The 22156-nt window shown below is 43.7% G+C and overlaps 1 protein-coding gene across 6 annotated transcripts in view; it reads left to right on the top strand.

Annotated features, from left to right (window-relative positions):
- ARHGAP23 (Rho GTPase activating protein 23) overlaps window positions 1-22156 on the top strand; it is a 149020-nt gene that overhangs the window by 93518 nt on the left and 33346 nt on the right. For 5 of the 6 annotated variants that reach the window (XM_044444733.1, XM_044444738.1, XM_044444736.1 and 2 more), the window contains exons 6-13: window positions 1883-1937; window positions 7104-8706; window positions 11966-12121; window positions 13747-13858; window positions 15037-15094; window positions 16401-16538; window positions 19916-20218; window positions 21320-21381. In XM_044444733.1, coding sequence (XP_044300668.1) covers window positions 1883-1937; window positions 7104-8706; window positions 11966-12121; window positions 13747-13858; window positions 15037-15094; window positions 16401-16538; window positions 19916-20218; window positions 21320-21381 — 2487 coding nt within the window. The remainder of the gene's footprint in view (window positions 1-1882; window positions 1938-7103; window positions 8707-11965; window positions 12122-13746; window positions 13859-15036; window positions 15095-16400; window positions 16539-19915; window positions 20219-21319; window positions 21382-22156) is intronic. The other variant, XM_044444734.1, reaches the window with a different exon arrangement.

Genomic DNA, 22156 nt, shown 5'->3' with positions numbered 1-22156 from the left:
AACTGCTCATTGTAGTACGGAACTGCTGAGTGCGAGTTCTGAGCTAGGAGAATTTCTGGTTAAAATCTGCAGGCCTAACTAGATGTTATGTAGGACAAGTAGCTGCTACTGACTCATGTCTAGCCCACACATCTCCCCGGTAACCTCTAGTAAAAGAAACATGTGATGTGATGTCATCCCGTTCGTCAAGACAGAGACTCCGTCTTGGGCATTTCCAGTTAAAAGACCTCCAGTAACAAGACCAGAAAAGGCTTCTTGTAACCTGAAACCTTAACCTGCTGCCAAGTTAGCATAGGCGTAGTGAGGTAGATGGACTGTTACTCTGACTTGATGTAAAGCAGTCCTTGCAATATGGCTTGGGGCCTGGTACATAAAAGGCTGTCATCTTCTGAGGGTACCTGCCCATGTACTGAGGCCATCAGCTGAGACCCATATGTGGGTGTCTGGGTTGGGTAGCAACCACTGAGAGACTTGTCTCAGTGGCATCCTGTGGCACCCTGGTCGTTTGTGGAGTGTTCTCCTCTAGGAGGCTTGCCTGGTGCTACCTACTCTTACAGCACAGTTATGTCCCTATAATCTTGAAGGAAGCCCTGTTGAACTCAGTGGGACTTCCCTTTGAGTGGATATGTATACAGTGGCACTAGAAATGTCCATTTGGTGCCAAGCATTTTTAAAAAAATCCATAGTGATTTTAAACAATAACTGAAAGTGGTTTTAATCTAATGTTTTGGTTTTCTGCTAGGGCTTTTGTGCTTTATATATAGCTACACTTTTAATTTAATTTTGTTTCTTTCCCCCCCTTTGTTTGTTAGACACTCTGAGATATATACACTTGAGGATCAAGTGCTGGGCAATGCTGTTAAGTTCCAAACAAGCAAAAATAAAGAAATATTTCTTAAAATGTTGTAATTCGCTTCCTGATTTGATCTTGTAAGGCAAGAGGTCCCCTTGCACTGACCTTCTTACTACTGGCTTCTCTGCTTCATGAAGGTGAAAGGACTATGAATTGGGGAAAGGGCTCTTCAGGAGGCCCCTTTAGCCAAGCCACAATCACGTGATATGAGTGAGAGCAAGTGAGGAGAGGTTCTACCAAATGAGCTCTGTCCCACAAAGCAAACTGTTCAATGCAAAAATATTTAACATACCTTGGTGTATCTTGAACTCCATTGCAGGTAAAGCAGCATAGCAGTTTTTTGTTGTTTTTGTTTTAGCAGAAAAATGACCTGTGGGCAAAGGGTTAAGTGCTCCTATTCGCTCCCTCCTGTGCTATTTTTCCACACAGCAATGCAGCCTTCTGAGGCTATGTTTTATTAAACAAAATATTATGTCAGGGTGCAGTTAGATGCATTTGCTTAGTGTTAATTTCACTCTCCTGTTGTGGCAGTGTAGGGAGCGGCTTGGACGAGGGTTGGGATGGTAAGAAGATGGCTCTACATTGACAGCTCTGGCTTGCTAGAGAAGTATGGTGGCCTGTTCATATTGTAGCTATGCCTGTGGTAAATGACAATCTGTTATATTTAACCCTGGTGCCCCCTAACTGGACTAGGAAAAGGAAATGTGAGTGTGTGAGAGAGAGCTGAGATACACTGAGATCAGGGGAGCACTCAGATTATTTAATTTTTGAATCTGGACATCTTTGGAGTTGGAGAGGTCCCCTCTTGACATTTTTCTGTGTCTTACTTGACTTCAAAAGATGGTAGGCTCCTGCTGCTTCATTTGGGGCCCTCCTGCTTATTCAGCCCTGAACTTCTGCCCTGGAGTCTTGCCCAGAATTTGCTACTGCTTTGAGGGGTGGTGGCAGTTTGACTACAGTGTAGTGGGGTCTAGAGTTCTTGTTTACACTTACTCTTTTCTTTTTTCTTTTTTAAATCCTTCTCTGCAGTGAAGATGCTTTGGAACTCTCCATCATGCCCAAAGATGAGGATATTCTCCAGTTGGTGAGTACTTTGTCCTTTGCCAATACTGGCAGATACTCTCCTGAAGGGGTAACACTGACTGGCCAAGCAGGTCAGGCATATTGTCATGTCCCCTTGTTTTGTTAGGGAGCCCATAGTCCTTTGACAGCCTAATTCAAGATTCTCTCCCTCTCTCCTTTCCCTCTCTTGCTCTTCCTCTCTCCCCCCTCCCTTCTTGCATGCACTTATAGATAAACCAAAATATCTCCTGCTTTTGAAAGGTAAAGCAGTTTAAGGAAGGGGAAATAGAAACAAACAGAAAAAGAAAGAGGTTTATTCACTTCTGTCCCTGCCATGTCTCTATTCGTAATCAGTTGTCTCCTGCAGGTTTTTCCTGTGCCTGGAATTATAGAATCATGGAATAGTACAGTTGGAAGTGGCCATGAAGGCCATTGAGTCCAACCCCCTGCTGTTGCAGAACACCAGTTTACACCACCCCTTGGATCCCAAAGACATGCTTTCCCTCACAAGCACAATTTTGGAATATCATTGTGGGTAGGAGGACACTAGAGAATTTGTGATTGGAAGAGAGAAGTAGTGGTACTAGCAATGGTACACATATCCCTTTCCTTGTCGTTGTCCCCACTGCCAGTTCTTTGATCTGAACTGATCCTTTTTAAAGCTTGCTCTCTTGCTCTCTCTCTCGCTCTCAGATGTGGGAGCTTAGTTATGTGTTTCCACATACAGGATTTAATTGGGCCCTGAGAATAGGTTGTAGCAACCAGACCTCTGTGTATTACATATAGATTATGTAGTCTACACTCCCTTCTCTTCTGCTCCGTTCTGATTAATGTTCCATTTTTGTTCAGCAGAAATGTTAATGGGTTCAGCAGGTATTTAAGCTTCATGCTATGTCCTTTATACTCATTCATTTGAATATCCTCCGATGGCCCTTGTCCTGGCATTCCTTCTCCACTCTTAAAATCCATTGTGCTTGTTTGATTTTTAAAATGATGCTAGTTATTCAAACATCCATGTATTCATCTATCCTTGTTAGCTGATATTTGTGTTCTGGACAGTGTGAGTGAATACACACATGTTTTGTGACTATTCATCCCTGTTTACCTTAAAATCCCATAGAGAATGCTCAGTTCAAACAATACCCTTCCCCTACATGGAATGGAAGAGCAGGAGCACTTAATTTCAAAGTCTGTCTTCACAACATAAAAGGCTAGGGTTTTTTGTTTTGTTTTTTCCGAAAATAAGCTGAGATTTCTAAGGTGATTCATTCTGCACCCAGTGCAACCCTCAGCAGTTCTATGATACCCATTACAGATTCACACACTGCATTGTAAGTAATTTATGTGATACCTTTAATCTGCAAAGTGTCTCACTCTGTAGTGAGCTTGCCATTGGAATAATGCACTGAGCCACTGTTGTTTCCATTTTAAAGGTGCAGCAACTAACTCTGTCTTGCCCAAGGCTTCCCATCAAGCCCATCTGTAAACTGGGAACAGGAAGAATCTTACTTTCCAAGGGCTCTTAGGAAGACAAAGATGGCAAATTTGCTTTGCCAATTAAAATGTACAAAATAACCTTGTATCAAGACTAAACATAAAATGCAGTATAGTAACATGATTATGCTATACTTTCATAAGTTCCCATCTACAATCATCTTCTTTGCAGTGTAGCCTAAACATTATGAGACCATGCAGTACTCTTGGGATGTACTTGGGGTTGTCGGCACTATATGCCCCCAAGATGAGGGGGTTTCCAAAGTGTGGGGTCAGCTTCTCAGAATGCCCTTGTGTGGGCCCTTATCATACAGACTTGGCCCAAAGAGACTGTCCTGGCAGATCAAAAGTTTTGTGATGGACCTTGAAGTCAGAAATAGCCAGCTTCTGTCTTCCAAGGATGGGAAGTGTGTGTGTGGGGGTGTTCTTTCTCCAGATGGTGATTCCAGCATGTAGAAGTGTGTTGGTGTGTTTTGCTGCACAACTTGATTCCTTTAGAACACTGTTTGCACCACCAGCAGCAAGGTTTTTGTTAGATGACACATGGTGTTGTGGGAGAGGCATCATGCAGAAATTTCCCAAAGCCCATGTAAATCTTCCTCTCATGCAGTTTGAAGATCCCTGCAAGCCCTTTCTTTACAAGTGAAAGTATGACCAAAATGTTCACCATTTGTGTGTTTATAAATATGAGAGGGAGCATTTTACAGAATACTGATACAACTTGCCAGCTGTACCTTGGCATCCCTGGTCTAAAATATGTGAGACCCACACCATTTAGGACATTAGAGATTCAAAATAGAGCTTTAAATGAGGCTGGGAAGACAGCAAGGAAGCAATGCCTGTGCAGGAGCATGGATGTTATATGCTGTCAGCAACCTCCAGAACTGGCCCAGAGTGATTTAGGAGTTGCACTGAGTATTTCTGAATCAGCTAAAGTTCTGCAGAAGGGAACATAGTTACAGACAGAGTAACTCACAGTCCAGGTGTAAAGAGCTGTTCACCTAAAGTTGCTCTTGCTTTTTTATATCTTGGACAGCAAAGGAACCTTTGTGTGGGTTTCCCCTACCCTGGTGCCTCACAGGGGTGTGTCGGCATTCCTGTGGTGTGAAAGCCGGCTTGGCCAGCCAATGAGAGAGCCCTGGGTTACAGAGTGACTCTTGACAGGATGCACAGAAAGGAATTCACAGCAATCTTTATCCCTCCCACATTAGGACGTCCCAGTTTATTTTATTTTTTTTAAGCCAAACTTAAAAGGAAAGATTGAGAAAGAGAGGAAATATTAGCTTGAACGTCAGAAATTCCCAGGGGAAGGGAGAATTGGTCTTTTTGAAGAAAGCAGAGTGAGAGCAAGAGAGATCACAAGAGAGACACAAGACTGTAAACAGAGCGGCAAAGGAGGCGAAGGTAATAATTTTATATTGTCAGGATTCCACCACTGTTGAAAGATAAACATTGTGGGTAACTGTGACTGACCTGGAGTGGGGTGACTTTTCCTTGGCAAGCAAAGTCTCCAGTTTGCACAGAAACAACAATAATGTGGTATGTCATCCCTGTGCAACATCTAGAATAGGGTGCAAATATGTTTTAGCTTATTAGGCATGGTGCCTGAGGATTTGGCAAGGCAGGGGGTGGGTGTTGAGAATTTAATTAACATTGGAAGTATTACTCTCAGCCAAGTGACTCAAACACGTATGGCATAAGTTAGTCCTCCTTTTCTTCTGTTTCTTTCTTTTGTTCGCGTCATCAACTGTCTTTACAAGGGAGCTCCTGCTGCCCCTTTAAGCTGAGGCCTTGTTTCCAACATAGCTCCTTTTTTGGATCTTGGCAAGTCCCTCGCCAGAAATGTGGTTTCATCTAACAGGGGCAAGATTCCAGTGCCTGACAGGGAGGGTTGGGCCATGAACAGTTGAGAACCTTTTGGTCCTCAGCTCTGTGTCCAGGACTTACTACCACCTGGCAAAGGTTTTGTCATATTTGAAGTGCGAAGGTGAGGAGACACAACATTCTCAAACTTTGTGCAACTCTGACGGGCCTGTCTGTCACTGAGGAGTAGCTTGCTTTTCTTCTGTGTATGCATTTCTCTTTGGGATTGTGTCCCAGCTTGCAATGCATCAGATATGGACATGACTCAGAAGAAGAATTTTCTCCTTGGGATACAACACTTTGGCATTTTAAATGGATGACAGAACTACGGTTATTCCCATTCTTTTGCCTTACCCTTGAGGTGAGTACTAAAGAAAACAGGCAGCATCTATTTCTGACAGTATTTTAACTGCTACCAATTTTCTGGAAACATCCAGTTTTATTTTCCAGTTCTCCTTAAACTCTAACCATAGGGAGTCTGGTGATTTAGGAGGAGTGGCCATTTGCTTTAATGCTGAGGCAAGTTTGCATAATGGTGTAGTTGGAAAAGAAGAAAAGAAATATAAGGTTGCAATCTTATGTATATTTACTTGGGAGTAAACCCCATTTAACTCAGTGGGATTGAGTGAACATGCCTGCTTCCTTGCCCGCCCAGCAAAGAGCCAGTACCCCGGTGGGCAAGCAGTAGTGGGTAACAGGGATCAGTAGTGGTAGATCAGAGGTCAGCCTCTCTGCTCCCTGCAGCCAAGTTCCACCCCCACCCCCAACACACACACACTTTTGTATTAACCTCAGCAAACATGGGTTCAAGGATATATATTTGGTGACTTGCAATGCAGCACCATCCTTCAGTCAAGCTTTTAATTTGGGGAGCAAAGAAGATATTTCCTGAGACAGGAGTAATATATGAAAGTATCCTAGTTATAAATATTGTATGGATGAAAACTCTGCAAACCCTTTGCTGCTAGCCATTGGGTGAACTGTTGTGCTTGCATCTTGTTAATTTGTGAACATACTCTAAGGGCATGTGAAATGAGCTTTCAGCTGAGAGAAAAATTTCAGACAGGGTTGGGGAACCTATGGCTCTCGAGATGTTGTTGCACTGCAGCTCTCCTCGCTATTGGCTGTGCTGTCTAAGACTAATAACAGTTGCAGTCCAACAGCATCTGGAGAGCCACCGTTCCACACCCTTGGTCTAGAAACTGGAGGGATTTAAAGTTAGGATGGAGGCTTCAGATACAAAATAGATTTTAAGCAGGGGATTAGTATCAGTAAGTTGAACAGTGGCCACAATTTCCAAGGAGGAAGTCTGCAGAAGGAGAGTAAAGCACCGAGAAGGCCCAAGTTCAGGGTGGACTTCCATCTCTTGGTAGAAAGGGATGCAGAGGGGTGAATATTCTCTTCTGTTCCTGCTTGCGGATAACTTGTTGCCAGCCTCTTAATGTGTGGATATGTGTGTGTGTGCATAATTCAGTTTGCAACTCTTTTTGCTAGAGGGTTGCTTTAGGTAGGGGATAATCAACCAAAGCTTAAAGCATTGCTCCTTAAAACTTCACCATTGCCTCTAGGCTGGCATCTGCAAAGTTAGGCATCACACTTTTAGATAGCAGAATTGCCCCAAACACCATTTGCTGCTGACCCCAGTAGATAATGCAGCTACATCCAGACGCATGTGCTCAAAACGTCTCTTTGTCTTGGAAAATAAATGTAATGACCATCTCCCAGTCATTGGCAGGCAGCCTATTTCTCTGTATGGATAAAGAATTGCCTCTTCATAACTCAGCCTCTAGCCCAGTCCTTACTCATTTTTTCTTTCTTCATTCTCCTCCAGGCATATTCTCAAGATGCTTATTTAAAGGGCAACGAACCCTACTCTGGAGGGGCTCAGAGTATCCCTGAGCCACCTCCTATATGTTATCCTCGTAAAACTTACCCGTTCCAGTCAAGGCCTTCCCCTCGGGATGTTTCAGCAGCTGAGACGTACCAGGGACATCAGGTGGACAACAGACAGCCATACCATTCAGGGTCCTCAGGCCCGTCTTCTCCCTTGAACAGCACTACAGTTCACAGAACGCCTCCGAGTGCCTGGACTGAGTCCACACAGAACTTCAGTAGCAGCCATTCCAGCCCTGCCCACCGCACAGAGGAAGTCCAATATGGAGTGACTCACAGGGTGCCTGTCCCAAGACCCCTCCCAGTTTCTGGCTCTTTCTCCCGCTACTCCAATAGCAGTTGCCCAGGTTCTATAGCCTCCCCGTTGCCTGAGAGGTACTGTGCTCCTCCAGCTCCCTCTATGCCCAACCACGCCTGCTACGGGCCGCCCAAACATCTCCCTGACCATCTTCCTCATGGTGGGTTGAAAGACAGTCCCAGAGAGGGCCGGCCCTCCCGGGACTGTGTCACTGCTGGCCCAAAATCTGTCAGCCGTCTAGAATGCCAACAGGCCTTGTCGAACTGGATTTCGAGCCAAGTGCCAAGGCGAAGCTCATCAGAGGAGCGCCACTGTGCCATGCCGCCACGCTACCGGAGTGTCTCGCAAGACCACCTGGGGGATGCCCCGGCCCCCCGGGGTTGGCCTCACAGTGCTTCCCAAGACACTTTAATCCAGTCCCCTGCCCATGAAGGCTGGAGTTACCGGGCCAGATCGGATAACTACCTGGTGAAATATGGGCGATCCTTGGAAGCTCTTGAACAGGGTGCCTTGGTTTCTCCTAGATATGAGAGGTGTATGTGGCCACCGGACAGGTTTTACCGGCATGGGCAAATTAACCGAGCCCAACCTAATCAGCCAAGTTCTTATATTCCTTCTGCCTCTTCCAGGGATCCACCCCCTGTGCATGTGCAAAAACACCCTTCCCAGCCCAACCTCCAGAGCATCGATGACTCTGGGTATATTGGATACCGGAGCTACAGCCCTTCATTCCAGCGCCGGACTGGCTTGCTCCATGCCCTCTCTTTTCGGGATGCTGCTTTTGGTGACCTTCCAACATTTAATCTTTCTCAAAGGCAAGCAAATAACTCAACGCCACCTTATATTGAGAGGCCTTTGTCTACTGCTGTGCTCCCAAATGCCCCTGCTCTTTGCTCAGATACTCCCGCTGGCAGTAGCTCAGAGACCTCAATGGACCAAAGACCAGCTAAACAGGAGAATGATACAAGGCCTGTTCAGTGGGTTTCACCATCTCAGGCTACAGAACGACTGCAGCCTGAGGCTGAGGATAAGAGGGATGAGGTGGTTCTCCGACAGAAGCCCCCAACAGGACGCAAAATGCCTCCTCCCACAAGGCAGATGAATTTTGTCTTCCCGGATAACATGAAGGAAACAGACATTTGTGATCCACCTCCTCCAGTGCTGGCAGCTGGTAAAGAGAACAAGCAGGGAGTAGCCCCTTTGGCTACGCCAGAAGATTCACTTGCGTCTATCCCATTTATTGGTAAGTAGAGAAAGCAAGGTACGATACTTTGGAAAGAGGTGTTGGACCAGTGAACATTTGCTGCTGAGTTGTGCTTATTGTAGAGTTTTGAGGCAACATTGGAAAGCTGAACAAAGCCAGTGCAAGTTACAAAGAGAGGATTACTTGGATGGAGTGATGGGAGTTGTAATACAATACAACTGAAGGGTCCTAGTTGGTGAAGGTTAGCATAACCATTCTATCCCCCTTTTGGGGCTCATCCCAGTTGGCTTGATGGAGGCAGTGCACTTTGCCATCATCATCATGAGGCCATGTTTCAGGAAATTCCTGTATGCTCATGGTAGTAGAAACCCCTTTGTGAGATAGAAATGCCCAGGTCTCCCCCATTGTAGGCAGAATTGACTTTCCATCCATAGATACTTGTTTTACCCAGATGAGTTCCTTGAACTTTTCAACCAGTTTTTAAGTGACACCAATGCGCAGGTAGACTGCTGTTTGGAAAGATGGGTAGAAGCATGTTCCAAACTCATGTCACCTTAGGACTTGGTTCCATGCGTTATGCATATTTATGTAAGACCTGCATAAGTAACTGTGAGAAAGGTATGCAGGACAGAGATTTCAGTCTGTTGAACACATGGTTATGGTGGAGCAGGTAGGGGAGACCGACTAATGTGTATTTGGCTGGTTTTGGAGTTATCAGTGCAAGGACTCAGGGAACAAAGAGTGAAGAGGAGGCAAAAGCTATAGCCAAAGCCACAGTAGAATTCCTACAGTGCAGCACCTTGCTAGCACGTGGTTCCACATGGATAGGGCTTTCCCAAGTGGACGTAACTACACTCTTCATGGTAGCCCTATCTGCTTTACAGTGCGGCTTTCCACAATGTCTTTGGCTCACACTACATGATGGGCAGCCTCTTAGAAGTCACCAGAACTATCACTGTTAGGGAGGCCACATACACTGAAGCAAGGTGACATCGTGCCAGGATTATGATGTAGTGGGGCTACTGGTGGATTGCCCGGCTATAGCTTTTGCCACCTGTTTCCCACCCAACCTATGAGACTTCTTAGAGTTGGGTAAAAATGCAATGAGTTCACTGCCTTCCTCTAAGCTCTTTGTGCTTCATTTCCATGCTACAACGTAAGCATCTTTTGTTTTCTGTTTAGGAAAGAATGAACATTTTTTAAAAGTGTGAATATTTCCCAGTTGAAAAATATGCATTTCAGCCCTGTGAATGAAATGTGAAGCATGAAAATGTGGATTTGGAGAGTATTTGCCCATGTGCACCTGTGTGCAGCTGGGCACTTGCCTAAGCATGCACTTTTGAATGTAAATGCAGTTGAGAAAATTTCTTGAGGATTTCATTCATACTTGTGTTCACTTTTAGGCCAGCAAACAGGAAATGTTTACATTGTGAATAAGAATAAAATTCTTGCAGGCTCCTAATTTTAGGAGGGAGCTGGGTTTTTTGTGAGTACTTGCTGAGCAGCCAGAATAATCTTTAAATGATGTAATCTTGTGGATGGGGAGGGTCAATCGCTTGGAAATTGCACCCCCCACAGGATGCTGATTCTCTGTTTTAGATCCTTGTGATGTACCATCCCCTGGCCAACCTTGGTTAGATCGTTCACTACACACAGATAGGTGTCTTGCGTCATGTGTGAAAGACCTCTGAGACTAGCTAATATTGTGTCATGAGTCATTTATTCTTTGCAGGTGGGTAAGAATGAGGATATTGAATCATTCAGTCTGCACAAAGAATTGCATAGTGTTGGTTCAGTGGTTGTGGGATCACCTCTCACCACCACCAATTTGATCTCTTTGGATGACCTGCTTAGCAGGCCTCCTTGCCACTACTCACCACCCCCTCCTTAGCTCATGGTAGCTCTGTCCTAAGATGTAGTTTGTGATGATTTCTGACCTGAATATTGTTGGATCCTCCTTAGCCCACCTTCATTTAGCTCCAAGACTTTAGAGTAGGAGACACCTTGCAATGGGAATGGATTGAAAGGGAGATTAGGGGACTGGCACAGATGCTGCATCATTTGATGTAGCCCATGAAGTCTGTGTGATGCATTGCATTTTGGAGGGAAGGGCAGAAAAGATGACATTTGGATATGAGTGTGCGCCTTCTGTTTCCAGCTTCCCCTCCATGAAGTCTCATTTCTAAAATGCCCTTTGGTCTGTTCCCCTTTATGCCTCAGCCATTTATTTTTCAAGTTTTCTCTTTCTCTTCTCAAGTTCTTCTTAACATTGTAATACTCTTCCTGCCCTTCATATCTTAAAGGTTCCTCTCCTACTTCTATTCAGCTGCTCCTTACTCCAGATCACTCCTATATCAGCCTGTAGCATCTTTCCTTCCTCTATTCCTCATTGTCCATTTAATGCAAACCCTCTGGCATGAACCATGTCATCTAGATACAGCTCTGCATTTCTGTGGGTCCTTGGGCAGAAGCCCCATAGCTCATGGCAAGAGAAGCCACCCTCCCTCCAGTGAGTACTGACTTCTGGAACCTTTATTCTGCTCTGCCTGCTGGCATCTTGAGCACTGGTTGTTAAGGAGAAAAGGAAGGTAAGCTTGCTGGACTTGCTGTTCTGCTTCTGATCCAGTGATGGAAATAGACCAAGTAAAGTTTTTTCATGGAGTTCCATCTGTAAGGTGGACTGTGATTTGTATACATTTGTTGAAACTGTAAGTAGAATTTTCACTAACTGGCACTGGGAAGGCACAGGAATGTGAGTAATACTTTTTGCACAAATAGGGGTAAACCATTTGTCTTTTGGTAGCCATTTTGTGCAAAAGCAGCACCAGAAAACCACATGACGTAGTGCTGTTTGTGCAAGTGTCACCATGCCACATGTTTTTGGGTGCTGCTTTGTGCAAAAATAATTGAATTTTATACAAAATGACATATGAAAAACACATGGCTTAGTGTTGCTATTTGCACAAGCAGTGCTAACTGCATTGAAATCATATGCTTTCCCAGTATCCATTTACAAGCATTCTATTAACAGTTTGAAAAGAAAGTAAGCAAATTGTAGTTGTCCTTCAGATGGAAGTTCATAATCTGGCTCAATTAATGCTGTAGTGAGTTAGTGCCAAATCAGAATGGTGGGGGGTGGGCAAGAAAATCCAACAGAGTTCCAATTGCCAGATTCTTCATGCATCCCTATTAAGGACAGATAACTGTCAGTTGTTGAAACAATTATTTGAGAACTCTTTCAAAAGCTCGGCCCTCTGCTTTCCTTTCCATTAGTTTGTGTTTTGTTCTACTGTTCCAGATGAGCCCACAAGCCCCAGCATTGACCTGAAGGCAAAGCACATCCCTGCCTCCTCCGTCGTTTCCAGTGCCATGAATTCTGCCCCTGTGCTATCAGCTAGCCCCTCCTCACCCACTTTCACCTTTGCCATCAACCGCCATTACTCCCAGGATTGCAGTAAGTACCTGCCCAACCTTGCCTTCCTCTGGCTCTGAGCATCCAGTCTGCTTGGATGGCAAGCAGAACAGGAGGGTGTTAGGAGGCCTTTCAGAAACTCCTGCCTAGTGGTGAGAGACCACATGTAGGTGGAACAAAATGTTGTGCTAGGCTTAAAGGAAGTCCTGTAAATAAGCCCATAGCTGTTCCAGGCCTACAAAAATTGTTACTTGTGAAGGACAGATGGAGAGCTATTTCTTTCCTCTGCCAGACTGTTTGCTTGTCTGTACACAAATCCATGCTCCCGCCTATATACAATTCCTTGTTGCCTGTGGCTGCCAGGCTAATGCTTAAATACAAGGCTGTTGATATTAAATCAAACAGTACTCATAACTGGGAAGTTTGCAACTTATTAAGAAAGATAGATTTTATATGCTTTCAGGCGTAACCAAAAAAAATCAAGCTATTGGAGAATTTGCTTGAGAATAGTTTTCCTCATTAGCTGCATTAAAAGAAAGCAAATAAAATAGACATTAGTATGATTTATAACATTCCACTGAAACTGAATCATAAGATGACAGAAAGAAAAAATGGTTTTGAAAGCCAACTTTCTTAAACAGTAGACTTCTAAGGTAGGCATTCTTAAATTTTGGAGGTGTGAGAGAATTGCCAGCATGATGATGAGCCCAGGGGTGGTGTGGAGGATAGAATGAATCATTAAAGGATTTCATAAGCCCAAATCACTCACTCCATCCATGGAGGAGGCAGCCTGCTCTGTATGAACCACTGCTCTGGCCTTTTCCCCTCACAGTGAGGAAAGTGCTGTTAAAGCAGGGACTCAAAAAGAGACAGAGCAGGTGGGTTCCTTTGAAGGTGGGTTATTTTAGCAGGCCTCTCACGCTTGAAAAGTAAACCTTTTGAGGCACAAGCAAGAAATGGGCCTCTAGTTTTAATTTAGAAACTCTGCAAAAGTGTGCTTTCTAGCTGTCAGTATGAGGAACAGTTGCTTCTGAGGTACAATGGTCTACTTGTGTGCCTGCTTTTAAGAAAATGTACATGTAGTTATTAATAAATTGATATTAATGCTTCATGTCATTTAAATGCAAAAATTTCTGAATTCATATGGCTCAGAATCCATGTAGCTCAACCCCTCCTGATTTCTCATGTATGTCCTCTTCCTCTACTTAGAAAAAGATGTTTTGTGGCTCTCATGCATTTGCTCAAATATGGATGTGCTTTTAAGAGTAAGAATTACAGGTGAAGAATTTGTAAGTGAGAACTAAGGTAGAATTTCACTCGTATTTCTTGTGTGGGTCATCTGTTTAATTTGCCTGCCACAGAAGCTGTCCTTTTCAGCCATTCAAGTGGACAATCTTTTTTAAATTGTATTTTATTTTATTTATTTAAAATTCTTCTATTCTGTCCATTACTAAAAAGTCTCTGGATGGCTTACAAGGAACAGAAAACCAAGAACAAAACCATAACAAACATGCAGCACACTGTATCTAAAATAGTAAACCAATTAATTGTTAATCTTTGTGCAAGTTGACATCTTGCAGTGGGGAGGTGGTTGGACTAGGTGGCCTTTTTAGGCCCTTTCAATATCTGCCATTGATCCTTACCTTGCCCTCTTGTCTCTGCCTCAGGCAACATCAAAGCAAGTCGCCGGTCTTCCTACCTCTTAGCCATAACAACAGAACGCTCCAAGTCATGTGATGATGGTCTAAACACATTTCGGGATGAGGGAAAGCTTCTGAGGTGGGTATAGCTCCCTGCACAGTCTCCCTTCCTCTCTCGGATCCATTTAATTTGCTGTTGACAGTGGGATGAGGGGAGGAGCAGGACTGTGGATTCTTTCTTAATTATTTTGATTTGTCTCGGCATCAAGAAATAGTTCCAGAAGATGAGATGTAGCAGACTGCTGGCAGACAGTAATTTCTAGGCAAGAGCATCAAGAAAGGCACACACTCTCTAGGCAAATAGGATTTAGGAGCAGTATGAAAAAAATGTGCAGAACTTGTTTATCAGAGATGAAATTAAGTATATACTATCAGTAATTATCTTTCTTTCAGGCTACTTCAACTCTCTGAAGGAACTATCATCTACTTTTCATCTTAGTTTTTGGGAGCAAAGCCAGCAAAAAGCCCTCTGGCTTCATAAAACATGTCTATATATGACATTGTTTTGATGCTGAGTTAGAACTTTTGGTTCAGAACTGGCAGCAGTTCTCCTAGAGTGCCTGACCTTGCAAACTGAAATCCTTTAACTAGGAATGCCAGGGACTGAACCCCGGACCTGTTCCATCCAAAGCATCTGCCCTGCCCCTGAGTTGTAGCCTTCCTCACTTACACACATGTTTTGAATAGTTATATATATATTTTCTATGTAGGATCATTGGTGCTAGAACCATTCTCCTGGGTGCAACATTGCCTAGTGCGGGTTCAGGACCTCCTCTTGGGAACTCAGTTTAGACCTCTGGGCTAACACTAAAAGACTGAAATGCCTGTCCTAACAGTATTAAGCTAAAATATGCTGGCATTCTTGGCTTCCCCCCATCTCTCCCCATTTATGGCATTTTTGGTTGCCACCTTCTTGGTGCAAATCCAATTTCTCTGAAATGTAATTTGGCCCCTGAGTTGAAAGAAGTTCAATGCATCTGGCATATTAATTCCATATGTGCACCCTCCTAGTAAGTAAGTCATGGTTTTGTTTACACACAAATGTATTTTCATGGGCTAGAGCCCACTTCACAGATACAATACAACAGATACAATTCAGAGAAAAAGATGTTTTGTCTTTGAATTAGTTAAAGTGATTGTGTTCTGGAATTTAGAAGGAGGAATGCCCAGTAAAGTGGGCCTGGAGGTGAGCAGAACTTGTTAATTTTTATTTTGGTTTGTATGCTCATACCGATTGTACCAATGTTTTCTCTCTAGGAGGTTGCCAAGTCGTGTGCCAAGCCTCCGCATGTTAAGAAGCTTCTTCACTGATGGGGTTAGTACTTGTATTTCCATGAGCCTTCTCTTTAAGAAAAAAATGTGGCTCACTAGATTCTACCTGTATTTGGCTCATGTAGCATTCCATTGTCACTATCAATCAAATAAATGATCAAGCTTAGCTTGCAAACTAGCCAGTTTCATCCATTTGGGTGCTCTATAGCCCATGCAGACATTTTGTTGGGGGAACATATTCAGCCCATGGAGAATAAAGATACGCTCCAGTTCTCCTGTATTTGCCCACCAGTTATGAAAGAGGTGCTAATTGCTCATGTGTTAGAATCTGAGATTAAACAACCTGACAATGGCTAATGCTCCTGAATCTCAGGCATACATCTACATGGGAGGCAGCAGTTGCCAGAACTGCTCATAACTAAGGTCACCCACAAGACTCTGTCTCCAGTTCCATGTTCAAGCCACATTTTCTTCGTTCACAGTCAGAACAACTGCACTTTCTCTTCCTTCCTCCCCCATACTTGACGAGTTCACCCTTCTCTCCTGGTGTTTCCGAAACCTCACCTCCTTTGAAGCACATCCTTGTGTTGCTCCACTCAGTTTTGTTCTTCAGTCCAGCCTGAGCAACTGTTGTTCACCTATAATCAAGTAGCCTCTCTCCTCTCTCTGCACTTGGGGCTTCTCTACACCAGGCTTTTGCTGTGCACTCATCATTTCTCACATCATTTTGCAGTTGCTTTATCATCATCATCTTCATCATTATTACATTGCACTTAAATCCTGCCTTTTTTTCCTCTTGCAAGGAATCCAGGATGGCTTACATAGTGCTTCACTCCCTTTTATTCTCACAACAACAACAATTCTGTGAGGTAGAAGTCACAATTCTGTGAGGTAGACTGGGTGACCTCTGTGAGGTAGACGTCATCCAGTCATATTCATGGCTGCATATGGAATAGAACCTGGCTCTCCCAAGTCTCCAGCTCCAGTATTCTAACCATATCACTGTGGCTTTACACACTATCATCATCCTTCAAAACCTCTCCTGTGCTTTCTAAGCATTTCCATGGAAAGTGTGGTAGTACTATCTGGGCATGGCAGAATGAATGATAAACCCACTTATTTTCAAATTTTGTAACACTGGAGTGCCACCTTCTGGTTGCATAATGGATCATATAGAAAGGCAGAAAGAGAACACTCCCTGGGGGAATGTGTAAAGGAGCTGATCTTAATCCCACAAAGGATCTGGAAGCAGAAGGCTCAGTAAAGGGATACATTAAAAGCTTCATGCAGAGGAGCCCTTGAGCAGCACTATACTCCTCATTCTCAGATGTTTCCCTCTTTCCTTGCAGTCTCTGGATAGCCTGGGCACCTCTGAAGACACCCGATCAAAGAGGCATTCAACCTCTGACCTGTCAGATGTTACTTTCAGTGATGTGAGGAAAGAAGGCTGGCTGCACTACAAACAGATCCTCACCAAGAAAGGCAAGGTAAGTCTGTAACTTCTTGCAAGGTTGCTCTTAGCAGGAAGGGGCAGAGTTTGGGTGTACGTGTGCATGTGGCGGAGTGAGCAGGGAGGAATCCCAGTATACATAGGATCTGAAGTGGTGGTCACAGACCAGGAAAGTAATTTGGGGTTTATGGTAGAGATGGTAATTCAAAGGAAACATTAGTTCCAAGGGCTGAGTCTGGACTAAGTTAGCTGCACTTACATCCCAACTAAATAGTCAGGATTTGACTTAAACCCTGTTGCTTTAAATGGAGACAAAATGGTTGTAGAAAAGGCAAATTCCATATTAGGGATTATTAGAAGAGGAACTGAAAATAAACAAACTGCCAGTGTTATCATTTCTTTTCATACGAATCTGCAGCCACTTTGGGAATACAGTTCTGGTCTCTTCAAGTTGGAAAGGATGCCATGGAGCTAGAAACGGTGCAGCACAGGACAACCAAAATGATCTGAAGTTATTAAACTATAATTCCATCACCTCTGGCCATTGGCCATGCCGTCTGGGGCTGATGGAGTCCAACAACATTAGGAGGACCACAAGTCCCTACCCCTGGTTTAGAAAAAAAGATGACTAAAACTGGACATTCAAAGCTTTATGAAATGATGCATGACTTGGATAAGGTAGATATACAGAGACATTTTTCTCACAATGCTCAATGAAATTGCCTTGGCAGGCAGTGCTTGCTTGCAGGTCAAACCTTGCATCTTCAGGCAGTGCTAGGAAGGAATCCTGCTTGAAACCCTGGCAAATCATTACTGCCAGTCAGTGCTGATAATGCTGGGCTAGAGGAACCCATGGTCTGACTCAGTCTAAGACAGCTTTCCATATTCCTATGTTCCTAAAAGGAAGCACTTCTTTCTGTAACATGTAATTAGCTCATGGATCTTACCACTGCAAGGTGTGGTGAGGGCCACTGGCTTAAACAGCTGTAAAGGGGGATTAAACAGATTCATGGAGGATAAGGTATCAGAGACTATTAGCTACAATAGCTAATTGGAACCTTTAGGTTTAGAGGCAATATGTCTCTAAATATCAGCTGGTGGTGTGAAGTGTGATGTGAGGAGAAAACCATGGAAGAGGGGCTGTTGCACTCGTGTCCCTTTCTTACGGGCTATTCCAAAACATCTGGCTGATCACTGTTGGAAACAGGATGTTGGGCAGGTTTGATCCAGCGGGACTCATCTGACATGTTTTGGAGTAACAAACAGCTGCATCATGTAGCTTCTTAGGTGAACTCAAACAAAGCTGAGTCTCTGCTCTACAGGCATTTGTTTCGTGGACCTCCTACCTGATGTAGAATGTTGGTTCTCTTGCATTTCATTTCAAAATATTGACTCATCCTTCATGCAAGCTAGAGGGTGCTCTAGACTCTTGAATGCTGAAACTTGTTACAAACAGTACCTTTATGTTTTTTGAGGGGATATGTCCCCCATCATGAGTTAGAAAGCTGTCTAAAACTTCCTTGAGAATTTCACCCACCCCTGGATGAATGATGACAGTGTAATCATTAAGAAGCAATCAGCTGCGAGACTACTACCAATTTATTTTGCAGATAACATTTAATTTGCAAAGAGCTTTGCCATCTGCATTGCCTTCACTCTTGCACAATCCTAAAAGGTAGGTCACTGTTACAAGGACTATGCATGTTCTGCACTTCTTCAGTCTCACAGTGCAAGGGTGGAACTTGGCAACAGAGGCAGCAGGAAGCAATCCAAGATTCTTAGCTTCTTTTTTTTCCCTTTAGAACTTCCCCACCAATTTCTTTTTGGGACCGGAACAGAAGTGAATACCACTCTGCAAGCCACTCCGGCAGGGCAGTGTTCTTCTTGTGTCACAGCTGATGGGACCATTTTTAGGACCAAACTAGATATGGGAGCAGCATAACCCAGTGTCAGTCCTGCACATGTCAATCCTCCACAGCAGGATGGCAAACTGTTTTAAAATGTAACAAGAGGGCATGTGGGACAGGGTGCTGAACCCCATCCATTCATGCACCTCTCCTCCTTCCTGTAATTGCTTCTCCCTAGCTATTTCCTAGTGGGCTCCAAGAGTAGAAACTATCCCCTCTCAGGAGAAAAAAGTGTGAGAAGATGTAATTACAGGGGGAATTAATGGTTGTGTAAAGGACTCAGGAAGCCAGCTATCCTAAGGATTTGGTAACAATACAGTTCAGACTTTGGACTTGCTGTTGTTGCTTCTGGTTTGGCCCTTAGTCAGATCTAGCAAGAATTATACTCTTCGATATAAAAACAGAGGCATGTGCTCTTCACAGTGCCCACTGGAAATCATTGCCTCTAAACCTTTAAAACAATGAATTTTCAACAATACCAGCGGGATTTGTATTTTTAAAAAATAACAATTTGGTACATTACTCTAATATGTGGAATGCGCAAAGTTTTGAGATACCTGTTCCTAAACTGATGAAAAACAGCATTTAAAAAGTAGCTTTCTCTTCTTATAATGCATGGTAACTATGTGTTGATGTTTGCTTCATTAGCAATCCTTGGAAAGGTAACTATGTTACAGTTTCAACAAGATTTTGCATATGTATGGCAGGTGGAAAATTAATGACAGTTTCACAAATAAGCAAACACTTTGTTTAACTTTCTTTTCAGCAAGCCTCTCAGGTTTCAAAGTGTGTAAAGGTGCAAGCATAAATCTGTTAAATAATTAGCATACTTAAAAGCTTTTAAATGTGAGGAAAATCTTTATTTGAAGGAGTAAATACTGTTTTCTAATCTAGTAACTAGTGGAAACTTTCCTGTAGCTTTAATTAAGGCATAGTGGTGGAACACCTGATTTTCATGCAGAAGTTCCGGGTTTAGTTCCTAGGTTCTCAACTAGTGCTGGGAAAAGACTCAGAGACCCACTGCTAGTCAGTGCAGGGGATACTGAATTAGATGGACCAATGGCCTGACAAAGTAGCTTCCTTGGTCAGCAAATGGAAAACTGAGCGCAGCAGATGATGTTAAACCGTCTAGTTCAGCTTTTCCCCAGAGTGGGTACAGTACTGGACTATAAGTTGCAGCATTCCTCAGCTGGCTGGCTGAGGAATGCTAGGAGTTAAAATCCAGTACATCTGGGGGGCACTAGATTGGTGCCGGATTGTCTAGTTGGCCTGAGGCAGCATGAGGACTTATGCTGAATTTTCTAGGGCCTAGTGTGTTCATGTATCTACTGAAGCTGAAGTGTTGCCTCTCAGAACTTGTCCTCCGTAACATTTTTTGAGGCCAGCCTACTGACTCTCTCACATGCTCTTTCTCCCTCCCTCCCCTCTCTTTCTGCTTTTTTCCACGTCTTTTCTATGTCTTTTTCTCTTCCTTACCACATCACATGCTCCCTCTTCCCCTCTGCAGAAAGTTGGCGGAGGCATCCGGCAGTGGAAGCGGGCCTTTGCTGTTTTGCGTGCCCACTTGCTCTACTTGTGTAAGGACCGGCGGGAGGCCGTGGCCTTGGCCCCGCCCCCAGGTGAGGAGGAGCAGCCACCAATCAGCATCCGAGCGTGCCTGGTAGACATCTCCTACAGTGACACCAAGAGGAAGCACGTCTTCCGGCTGACGACCGCTGACTTCTGTGAATGTCTCTTTCAGGCCGAGGACCGGGATGACATGCTGGCCTGGATTAAAGCCATCAGGGAGAGTAGCAAAGCCGAGGGCGAGGTGAGAATTGGCAGTGGCTAGCTCCTGGGCCACTGGTTCTTCAAATGCACCTCTATTGGCAGCCCCTCTTTGCTTTCTCTCAGTTGATGACCCCCTTTTTCTCAGGGAAGAGACCAACTGCAAATCCCCAGGCTTGCACACTGGTCTGTCTGTTTAGTTTCAGGAGTCCATGAGATGCTGTGACAGTGAAAGCTATTGACTTGGGAGAATTAGTGTGGAGGTTCAAGTCAGAAGTCCACAAGCGCACAATACTGGATTGTGGGAATGGTCCATTTTTTTTAGAGGGCTAAGTGTGTCGTCTCTCCCCCACCCTGCCACCTCCAGTCTCCCAAAATGTGCTCATAGTTTTTGATTAAACAATCGTTCAGTTCCATACTTGGGCCTCTTGGTATTGCAAGGTATGCAGAGTTACTTCACAAGCTCCCTTCATTTACATCTTTGCTGCACACTGAAATAATTCAGTTATGAACTAGAATCACTTGCAGAAGCTCAAGTTCAGAAACCTCTGCTTGTCAGCAGATCAAACTAAGTCTTCCATGTTCTGATGTTCTCCAGATGTGTTGGCCTACAACTTCTTCTATTCTCCTCAGCCAGTATGGCTAGGAGAAATTTTTACACTGAGCAATACCTAGAGGTAAAGGCTTTCCCAGACTGTGAAACTTTAGGGGTTTGAATGCATCTCATCCCCTGCAAAGCAATTTCCCTGACAAAATGACTCCATATATATATATATGTATGTATGTATGTACGTACGTACGTATGTATGTATATGTATAGGTTCTAGCTTTATTCCCCTTGGCTACATGCGGACCATGCTTCTCTGTTTGATTTATATTAAGATTTATAAAGAGCAATATGACAAAAAGGTTGTTGGAACTGTCAGGTATTTTACAACAGTGACTCCTAAAAGCATCTGGAAGGAAATCAGTTCAAAGTATCCTTTGACCACATTTTAGTTTACCCAAGTCTTGCTGAAAAGGGACTTTTATCAATGGCGTAGAAAGGGCTTGGTTTAACATATGTGGCTTTGAGCTGACAGTTAATCCTGTTCTTATCTCTCCTCTTCTCTCCCCCACCCCACCTTTCTTTCTTTATAACTAGGACCCTGGGTTTGCAAGCCAAGCACTGATCAATAAGAAATTAAACGATTACCGAAAAGTGAGGTAAAATTCTTACTATATTTCTTTTCTTTCCTGTTCAGGGTTTTTTCTTCTTTATATCCGTCCTGAGTTGAATCTAGTTCCTCCTTGGATAATAAACTTGTATCTGGGCTATGTTCCTCACTACAAAAGCTTTCCCTGCCCTGAGAAAGCAAGGAAATTCAGGAAAATGTAGAACCTCAATCTTCTCAAGCCTTCTGGTTTTCTAAGTGGAGCAATTTATATATTCATTTTTCACAGAGGAGTATTTTATTAATTATTATGCACAAGTTTACCACTCAAACTCTGTTCCAGCAGTCAGAGCTGTGTATATCCTCTGCAACCTCTCTCCAACCAAAAAAAAAAAAGACACATATGCACATACCCTTCAGCACTGTAGCTCTAATGAAGTATAGCTAAACCAGCTTGTAGAATTCATTCTGCCTCCAGTTATTCAGATTTAAAATTAAATTGCAACAATATGGAAGAATTAGAAACTTGGATTCAGGGAGTTAGATGGACTTCTGTTACCAAAGAAAAGGCAGTGCTTGTCCTGGTCACTATTAGCTAGGAAGGAAGCCAATGGAAGTTGATATACAACCATTGGACATTTATTGGCTTGTTTCCAGCAGCAGCAAAGGGTCCTACCTTTGGAGTGGGATGTCTAGGCCTGATGGTTCAAGCCTCTAATTTCTTCCTCCTTTAAGTTTTGTCCCTCGTTACTCTTGTCATGAACTCTGTGGATGTGTGCAGTAAATACCGAAGAGCAACCACTGGGAACAAATGAACAGACACAAAG

Source organism: Varanus komodoensis, unplaced genomic scaffold (genome assembly GCF_004798865.1).
Source record: "Varanus komodoensis strain SLA01 unplaced genomic scaffold, ASM479886v1 scaffold45, whole genome shotgun sequence".
Lineage (NCBI taxonomy): Eukaryota > Metazoa > Chordata > Lepidosauria > Squamata > Varanidae > Varanus > Varanus komodoensis.
This window is presented reverse-complemented; position numbering and strand designations above follow the sequence as displayed.